Raw genomic sequence first — 10,366 nt, 5'->3', positions numbered from 1 at the left:
AGTTTCTTGTATCGGTTTATAAACATATGAGGTGATGTGAGGCATGCAATACTCCTAAGCTCTAATTAGGTTTGAAGTTCATGGTCGGTTAATGATAAAAAGTTCTAGTCTCTAAGAAAGCATATGATAACAATGGACCCCAGTTGAACGATCTAGCAAATCTGGGTTGAAATCAAGCTCTTGACTCTGCCTGTATTTTCTTTCCTAATCTACGGGACGCTTTCATATCATTTTTTCAGGTCCCGTAATCAGTGTTCTGCTTGGGGAGTTCCTGTCTGATGTTTGTTTCTCCCACAGATTTTGGCCAATTATGACCGGTTAAAAACGCCATCCGCAAACAACATTAATCAAACCAGCATTGTTAAAGGCATACCACGCGGTTCGTCTACGCTCCTGTTTGAACAGTTAATAAAGGGCTCGCAAAGCAAGTGCTGCCAGTAACCAGGCTAGCTATTCTCGAAACGATCGTAGCGTTACGAACTTATTAAGCCCATTCTCAACACACTGGCTACGATCAAAGTTAGGTATTCTTAGGGCTACGAACATTTCGAGAATAAGGGCCCATTTCTGTTAGAAGGTTCTGAGGATCTACATATCTCTGATTACACAGCTTGATGGCGTCATGTACAGTGACGAGGGTGTGTGGAAGAGTGTGTTGTGTGCAGTGAGAAATAGAATAAACACAGTGTGATTACAAATATGACTTAAATCTGTGTAATAACTGAATAAACTGAATGTCTTTTTTATGAAACCATGCAACCCACTTATACGAACCAATTCAATCTCGTCTTGTGCCTTTAACGACAGGAGCATTCAAGCAGGCATTTTTCAAAGAATACACAGATTGACAGTGAAAAAGAAACAAGGGAACTTGAACTGCTCTAACATGACTGAAAACTTACTGTTACTTATCATAAGGGATTTAGCCTACGGAATGTTTCTATTTTTACATGTTTCTTTTGAAAACGCATACACTGGCGAATTAGAAATTGGTTTTTTTTCTAAAACAAAAGGGACCTTGTTGAACACAGAAATCTCACTTTACAATCATTCCATACCACATTAAAAACAAATATGTCAAGGCAAAGATCGTCTGTGGCGAGCAGAGGACAACAAACGGCAGATAAAGATAGCAAATGTACGCCAGCTAATTATACAATTAGGTCCATGTGCCGTAGATAGAATGGTTGCGGACGGGCTGATGTATAACCTGCCATCGATAGTTTGTGATTTGTGCCATGTGTGCACTCGTTACAATAAACAAGAAATAAGAAATTCAGAGGAACAAATGCTGAGCAAAGATTTTGACTCGGCATTGACAAATATACACACCATGAACTTCTGGATATGTAGGCCACTATTTTGAAAAAGAGAAATTATCAAACATTATCCATCCGGCTATCAATTATGACGGAGAACTCAGATACAGGTTATGGAGAAGAGGTTTGATCTGAATTCGCACCCAGAATGCATATACATTAGAATCAGAGCCACATGGCTACAACCAAACATGTTCTCCTGTGTCCTCTCCAAATCCGCGTGCCATGACTACTCTGCTGTTATTTAAGCAGACGAATGATTTAACCCTACAGGAAGGCCTCTTTATGTTTTGCAGATGCACTGACTGGTTTCGGTAGGCATTTTACGTAGGATTTCATCGCGATGAGCATTCCGAGTCTCCACTGCAACAATAAATAACTGCAGGGAATAGCAAATGTGAAGCGTAATTACTTTAGTGGTGGTGAAGAAGATGCGAAGGCACATCCTTGCTAATACACCTGCCTAGTCTATAGTGATTTGATGAGCTGCAATTTGACTGTGCAAGGATCGCCTTCTTGTTGGTTCAGATATCACACTGTCACTGTTCTAATCTCTGCCGGTCTACATGAAATCGACATGTATGCTGCAGACACCGTAGCCCTGATCAAGAATTTAGAAGGATAGAAACTTCGTAGCTTAGTAACCTGGCACCATAGTGAATCCACCCATGAAGATTCGGCTTATAACTGTTCTTCAGTTCACCATGCATGTTGTAAGAGGCGACCAACGGGATCGGGTGGTCAGGCACTATTGACACATATCATCGTATCCCTATTTCGTAGATCCATGCTCATGTTGTTGATCACTGGATTGTCTGGTCCAGACTCGAATATTTACAGACCGTCGCCATATAGCTGGAATATTATTGGGTGCGGCGTGAAACTAAACCCACTCACTCTCAGAGTGAATACAACGGGGATAAGAAATACATTGATGTGTCAGACCCTGAACACTGGTCGCAAAACATTTCTTTCTGGGAGCTTTAGCCCATAGGTATACATTGATGTGTCAGACCCTGAACACTAGTCACAAAACATTTCTCTCTGGGAGCTTTAGCCCATAGGTATCTCAACACCTTTAATGCAGGGGATTGTACAGATATTAACATATATGTGACTTACATGCTGATATTCTTTTGCACATATCTCAGCACAGCCTAAAGGCGAACATTTGTGTCAGTTGCTAACGTGGCATAATTTATTACCATTATCCGACAGAATGATTGTATCCGTCTGTGTGATTACCTGACATGTGTCAAGCGCGGTTTCCATAAATATTAATTGCAATGATAGGGAACAGGTTGTAAAATATGCCCAGCGAAACGCGTGCAACCCGCCCATGGTTCCACATCCGCCCATAGCTTAAGTAGGGTAAGAGGGGGAGATGAATCTTCTGTCGATATAACAAATATAGCCAGCGTTATTTTGTGGCGAAGCTTACATCACTGACAGCATGGGTTCAGGGTGCTACATTTTCAGACAAATTGTTTTCATACTCCTTTGTAGTTTGTTTCTTCCGGAGGTGTCGTCTGCTATCACTGATGAGCAGACGAGATCTATTGAAGCTTTTGTATCGGAGTACATGGCATGTAAAGGCGTGCCTGGACTAGGTATTGGTATCGTGAAGGAGGATGCAGTGCTTACGAGAGGAATCGGACTCGAGGATGTTGACGAGAAGAGGAGCGTGACAACTGATGGAACTCTTTTTGCTATTGGTTCTACGACAAAAGCATTCACAACAGTAGTCCTGGCTGTCGCCCTTGAGGGGACGCAGGGAACGTAAGTAGAACAAGTGTGTGTTTGTGTGTGTGTGTCTGTTTGTCTGTCTCCCTCTCTCTGTTTCTTTAAGTTCACGTCTAATCTATTAAATATCAGGTCCTTAAACATATGTTCATATCATACATATAGTGCGAAATGTCGAAACTATAGCACCCGGAATACAGAATATTGTATATTCTCCACTATTTCCATGGAAATATACATGTCCAACACATAGTCTGATTGTTTCAGACACTTTCGATAGATACGTATGCAAAAATCGTATGCATGGATTGTAGCAACGATGGTGTCCATATCAAAGTAACATGACTGTCTTTTAACGTCACCGGTAATAACTCCAGAAATATTACGGCAATGTGGTGACTGGTAGAAACATCAAGTGTCGGCGAGGTATGATGCACACACACCCAGCCAGGTCACACGTTATTGCGACCACCCGATCCCCAGAAAAGCTCTTAGGACAAGTATGACTAGTAACCAGTGACTGTCACACTGTGGAGAACACAATGGATGTATGCAGTTATACTGATGAAGCAGTGTCCAAAGTTCCCTGGTCGAGAGGGGTCAGTTATCAGAAAGTGCTGCAAGTTCTCAGCATGTTTTAAAGCACTCCTATGATTAGATTAATTCGTCTTTCTTCTTTATGGTTGAATTAGCTCTTCTTTATGTTACATGTTGTTTGCTAAGGATAATACCTTTTATGTGCTTTTAGGTCACTAGGGTCAACAGTGTTGAAGCTGCTTGCCTGCTTAGCACTACACGTTTTGGTGGTTCTCCAACTTGAACACGCATCGTTACTGACGCAAACACAGGTACACCAGCGAGGTTTCAAAAACCTAAACAAAATCACACCAGACTGGGACAGAGTATGCCTTTACTAATTTGATAATCCGTAAACATTTACATGTACAGACTGGACCGAGGCAGTAGGATCAGGGATAAGCTAATGTGTAGTCCATTTACTAACTCACTGACATATGGCTAGCGAGGCAGTAGGGTCAGCTGTAAGCTAATATGTAGTCCATTTACTAACTCACTGACATATGGCTAGCGAGCAGGTAATTATTTCCTACGCTGTTCCAATATCATTTAGACATGCACTTAGGATGACGTGTAGTAGAAAAGTAGGATGACCAACCCACAGTCACTGTACATCGGTTGCAAAATGAAGAAATTATGTGTGCTGTCTTTCATGTATTACTTGTGTATATTCTCCAGGTTGACGTGGGACTCTAAAGTCGCTGATATTTTGGGAGGTGACTTCCGGTTTATTGACACAGAGAGGACTAAACTGACGACTATAAAGGACTTGATGGCTCACAGAACAGGTCTGAGTGGTCCCAGTGTTGCTGTCTACTACAGTTACGATCCGTCTTACACTCGCGCCGATCTGGCAAGGTACGTAGCTTCTCCGGATATCACGACTTCGACTACAGAAAATAAGATTATACTTGACAGTAATTGTAAATACGGTATTGAGCTAATCCGGGATACTGTTTCGAGGAAAAACTACAAGCTGTCCAAATGAGATCGTCTGAAACGGCGGCCTTTCTTAGGTCAGGGGACTGAGACTAGCGGGGTCTCATTGACCCTGTATGACCGATTTACTCTTCAAATTTTATAACATTCGTATTATTTTCACATAATGTAATGTTTGCCCGATGTTTTAGTGTTTTCAAATTAGACGTTTGATTTTGAATGTATCAAGCGTATCTGGGCATCTTCTATAAACGTTTACTACAATCTGGCGTCTTTAATTGGGAGAAAAGAGTAACAACATATATTTGTCAAGTTAACAAAGCATGCTGATCCGTTTGTCCAAAAGTATGTTGCCCACCTTGATTCCATATCCTATTCTCGCAAATGCCGAAGCACGTGTACTTTTGAATGGATGTATCGCCATTGACTATCATCTCTTGACAGCCTCAAGTCACGTTTCAAAACACAAATGTGTTAACCACAATGGTGATGTGAACAGAGATGGATTCTGTCACTCAACAACAGTTTGCAAAGGGTTTTTTCAGCTTCCATATAAAGAAGGGTGAGCGTAAAACGCGGTAAAACATGCAGGTCTCATGGGTAGACGCAATCTTATAAAACCTGGAACGATGGTAATGTTGCTTTCTTAGCTCGGGGGACAGAAACTAGCGGGGTTTCATTGAAATGCAGCAATCAATGTTTCTAAACCGTCATGTTGATACGGTTAATTTGCTCCTCTAAAGACAAAACGAACACATACGGCGGCTCAATAATGGCCACTTTTGGAAATGTACCCCAATATCACAGTCAGGCAATATTACTTGATTGAAAACATATACCCAACACAACCCATACAAGCAATCAAGCAATCAATCAAGTTCATTTCATTTCAAGGTCTTAGGCCCACACTGAAAATAAGAAAGTGTAAATGGTCAAATGCAACATATGTCATATATGGGATTTCACTTTCTCAGTAAAGTACAAATTCTAGACATAAGTTCTTTTCTGGTTGAGTCCCATCCGGGATTCGAACCAACACCCTCAGAGTCAGGCACCTAATCTCCAGCACACAAAGTCAGTTGCCTAACCCGCTCAGCCACCGCGACTTCCAGGAGGGTGCGGGTTCGAATCCCAGATGGGACTCAACCGAAAAAAGTACTAGAATTTGTACTTTACTGAGAAAGTGAAATCCCAAATATGACATATGTTTCATGTGACCACTTTCTAAGTGGCAACTGACAGTCAGATGAAAAGGTATTGCAGATTCATGTAATTTGGTAATGCTTTAAAATACTTGCAGCGCAAATGATCATAAACTCAACATTCACATAGGAAATGAAATTCACTCAAAAGTCTTTGGTGCCTCCGAACTGCATCAAATCCACAGCACCGCATCTTTAGATTACATTTAAGTTAAATATGGTTCAATGAAAAATACATTTTGATACTGGAATAAACATTTCTGAGAACATGAACTCGTTTGACAATCACCAACCTTTACATGAAATCTTTCAAACGCTGTACTTCGTTGCCAACTCTTTGAGCGTCCCGAAATCATAATTATACAAACTTAAGTATTTCGGACAAAAACCGGACACTACCCATGCAAGCCTGAAGCAGGTGAACGGAAATACAGAAAGTACCTGAGCTGCACTCTATTATATTTTTAGGAAGTGTACTTCCTGCGAAATGTTTATTTTAGGGACTATGGGTATATAGCTGTAAGTCTTGGTTGCAGAAGCCTTCCGTTCCTACTCTCAGTTGGCAAGTGACGCCAACATAAGAATTGTATACATGTTTTCACATTTATGGGTGTACCTAATGAAACATCTTTAATTCAAGTCGAATATGAGAAATTGAAATATCGCATAAGAGGTGATAATGACTGACAGGCTTGATTGTTTGGTAGAGAGAAATATTCGTCACTTGGTTAAGACGGGTTCTGTAGGTGTTTTAGATGCACTGGCCAAGTCTAACGGTCAGGTAGGTGATCAGATCACCCCCAGAACCATATGTCTCTTGAGTAAAGTCTCGAGGGAGTGGCATCATGTCACCTAAGCACCAGTCAGCCTGTATCCGGTCTATAAATAACTTAACGGGTTTTCTCGCTACCCACCTGTGTTGTTGTTCTCAACTAACATATCGTCATGCCCAAATAGCGGCAACATCTACAATGCGTTTTCTCTCTGCTCGGGGAATGCATGATCCCTGGCAGGTATTCTGTGTTTGAAATATCACCGTGAGAAGCAGGTTATTTTTTTGACGACTGTATCTGAAGAATAAAACGTTCGACACGTCTGCGCGTCGACAAAACGGACAAACATGTGAAAGAAGCACCGAACAGTTTCGTGCGAATAAGAATTATAATGTGCAAATGTATTAAAAATACCCGTAAATACATATTTTTTGTAGTGGTGCCGGTGATTGCCTTTTAATTGAAGGGATATTCGTTATCTGGAAGGGGAGAGTTTCAGTGATTGTCTTCTGTTTGTAGGGACATTCGTTACCTGGAAGAGAAGGAGGGCTTCAGGGATCGCTGGGTGTACAACAACTTCCTTGTGGCTGTAGCTGGTCACGTTGCCGAGGTCATCACGGGGAGGACATGGGAAGACCTTCTGATGACAAATATCCTTGATCCGTTAAACATGACCAGCTCGGGGGTCCTGAGATCGCCTCTCCTACAATCACAAGGGCGGTTTACACCTGGTTATTACAAGCAGAAGGGAAGCATCTTGCAGATACCCCGTAATACGTACAGGTCAGTGAATGTTGGTTTACTCCGTTATTCCGGGAATGTCACGGCCGCAGTACATAATCTGGGGCAGTGGTTACGACCCATGTAATTGGGACACTAATATATTGAATGTGTGTGTTGTTTAACGCGGCACTCAGCATTATGGCGGCGATCTGTACATAGTCGAGTTTGGGTCAGGCAATCAAGTGATCAACAGCAAGAGCATACAATGACATGTGTCAACCAAGTCAGCGAGCCTGAGCATCCGATCCCGTTAGTCGCCTCTTACGACAAACATAAGCTGCTGGAGACCGATTCTAACACAGATCTATTTTACAATTATAACTGAGTGTAGTTATATAAGCTGATGCTACACATATCATTCAAGATTACACGCAATATTCAACATTCTACTGACACGTTTCAATGCAGGACTGGCAATATGCTTTTTTCTTTGATCTGAAACGTTTTCTAGATTTTCGGAGACATGAACTATGGGAAGGAAAGGTGTCCTCATTTGAACACCTGTCCCTCCTGAAGCTTACTCCAGATCCACACATAACACCTGCCGGATTCCATATCAGAATAAAATACTTAATTTGGATGTGATTACTTCTACACGCTAAAGTGTGCTCCAGTAGGGGAATGTTTGTGTTCTGGAAGGGAATAAGCTTTTTGTCATGCCGATATTTTTCCATTCGAGAATAGAAACAAAGATTGACTTTGGTCTGGAAAGTTTAGAATATTGTGATTGCCTTTTCGTGTAGATATAAATCTATGAGTTATCTGGTCCTGTTGTTTACAAAACATAAGAACATGCCTTTATGTGGGATTTCTCACAAACCAGTACGACTGAAAATGTCTTATCATGTTCGTTATCATATCCCTCATCTCTCGCCACAGCATCCACCCACTAGAGCCGGCAGGTGGTATTGTAGCTACGGTCGATGACATGGTCAGATGGTTGAAATTCCTCACGGCTGGCGGAAAGACAGACGACGGGAGGCAACTGATGTCCGTGCCAATGATGAAGTCAATGTTTGAAGTGCATATGTATGTCCCTGGTGATGACAAGCGGATCAGCGTTCCAACATTCCCAGCAACACATCTACAACGAGGCTATGGACTGGCTTGGGACATAGGAAACTACCGAGGTGTTTATTTTGATGATATTCACACTTTACCGTTGTGTGAAACTAGTCCGATAGAAACATCACACTGTGTTAAAGGAATGGTAGGCTGTGTGGATGAAACAGAAAAAAGTCTGTAGTTTTGAAAAAAATCATTCGTTGCATCCCCACCAATTATGAATGGAAGCTAATAAACATATGCAAGAAGCAGAGTAACTCTTTGTCGAAGTTAACAGAGTTGAGGCTGGGCTGGTGAACTGATACGTAGGAAAATATAATAGTGGGTTAGTGGGTTTAGTTTTACGGCTCTTTTAGCAATATTCCAGCAATATCACGGCTAAGGGCACCAGCAATAGGCTTCACACATTGTACCTATATGTGTGGGTAATCAAACCGGGGTCTTCGGCGTGGCGAGCGACCGCTTTAGCCACTAGGATACCAACCCAGCACGGAACTGAAATAAAGATTCGTTTTAATTGTTATCAGAAGCCAGTCTGCCAACGCTACGCTCATTAAAATATTCGTGAATCACCAGGAGGAGATCTGGGTGCACCTGTACAAGACAACCTTAGCGCTATGACAGTCGTAAGTTTATGTTATAATATGGGAGCTACGGTCACCTTGGCCCTAATAGCGCTGCTATGACACCCAGATTGATTGATTGATACGTTGAATAACTTATGTATTTCCGTTCCAGGGTTTCAGTTTCTGTGGCACGATGGCTCAGTCGGCGCCCATGACTCCCTAGTAGCTGTTCTGCCACAGTTCAAACTTGGTGTCTTCATCTCCTGCAACACGATGGCCGATCTTCAACCTATAGTGTACTACGTGGTCGACCTGCTGTTGGGACTTCCACAATGGCTCAATTCAACATCCGCGTGTTCTTTCCCGTCACCATGGAGGCAGAAAAATTCTAACGGATCAAATTCTGAGACAGATAACAACAGAACACCGACTACCCTTCCGGACACAGAAGTCAGAATGGAGCCGTATATAGGAAGCTACGGGCACAGAGTGTTCGGCGAGTTGGAAGTTAACTTAAACAAGTCAACACAGAACCTGTATCTTTGTTACGGCAAGCTGCGTGGACCACTCGTGATTGAAGATACAAGTAAACATGTATTTTCGCTTAATGGAGTCACAAACTATGTCAAATTCGAAACGATTGTGAACGGGAAATTTCAGACTTTTGTGTTTCTCGATGAAAGTGTATTTTACAAACGAGGAGTGCGCCTCTCAGATCCGATCGGAAGTAGTGGTTGCCGGTCGTATTCCGGCTTCCTCATGATGGTGCTGGTAGTTCACTGGATGTCAAGTGTGTATTGGGCGCCATGATACCAACAACATGATGACGTCAAGGTTGTGTGGCTGACTGTTGCAAACAGAAAGGAATGGAAGTTTTTAACTGTCCTTTTCATTAAGGTGGGACCCAAAGCAATATTCACTCACTCTAGATCATTCGTAACTAATCGCCCCTTTTCGTGATCTGCAAGAAGACGTCATCTGGCTTGCCAGAATGACACGAGTAGTTACGAATGACTCTCGGTAAAGAGATCGTGTGAGCTCGTTGCTGAACCGAATTATAGATAGAAATATACCACCATGCGTTAACGTTTTCATTGTATAAGTTGTCTTGCTTGTTGGTACTTGTGCACCGGTACCTGTGTTTAAACATGTTAACGCAAACACCGTGTATTTAGAACACACATAAAATACCAGTCTGTTTTAACGAATACAAGTTCTTTAATTGTTTGACGGGTATATTATATAACTCCCTCTATCAAAGTGGTTTCATTTCATTATATCTGAGGGATATCTGTATCTGCTTCTATTTTATTAACAGGACTGGGGTGACAACCTTTATTGGCATGAGTATACATTACGCCCAAGTTCTATGTGTTACCTTTAAAACGTGAGGATAAAAC

General features: G+C 41.9%; 1 protein-coding gene across 1 annotated transcript; it reads left to right on the top strand.

Annotated features, from left to right (window-relative positions):
- The first annotated feature begins 2,760 nt into the window (after positions 1-2,760).
- Positions 2,761-10,039, top strand: LOC137272819 (uncharacterized). The gene is made up of 5 exons (XM_067805225.1): positions 2,761-3,098; positions 4,317-4,496; positions 7,072-7,335; positions 8,215-8,465; positions 9,139-10,039. Exons 1-5 carry the CDS (start codon positions 2,773-2,775, stop codon positions 9,774-9,776), a joined length of 1,659 nt encoding a protein of 552 aa, XP_067661326.1. The 5' UTR covers positions 2,761-2,772; the 3' UTR covers positions 9,777-10,039.
- Positions 10,040-10,366: the final 327 nt, after the last annotated feature.

Source organism: Haliotis asinina, chromosome 2 (genome assembly GCF_037392515.1).
Source record: "Haliotis asinina isolate JCU_RB_2024 chromosome 2, JCU_Hal_asi_v2, whole genome shotgun sequence".
In the NCBI taxonomy this organism is placed as follows: Eukaryota; Metazoa; Mollusca; class Gastropoda; order Lepetellida; family Haliotidae; genus Haliotis; species Haliotis asinina.
The sequence above is the reverse complement of the archived record's forward strand: the minus strand, read 5'-3'. Positions and strand labels throughout refer to the sequence as shown.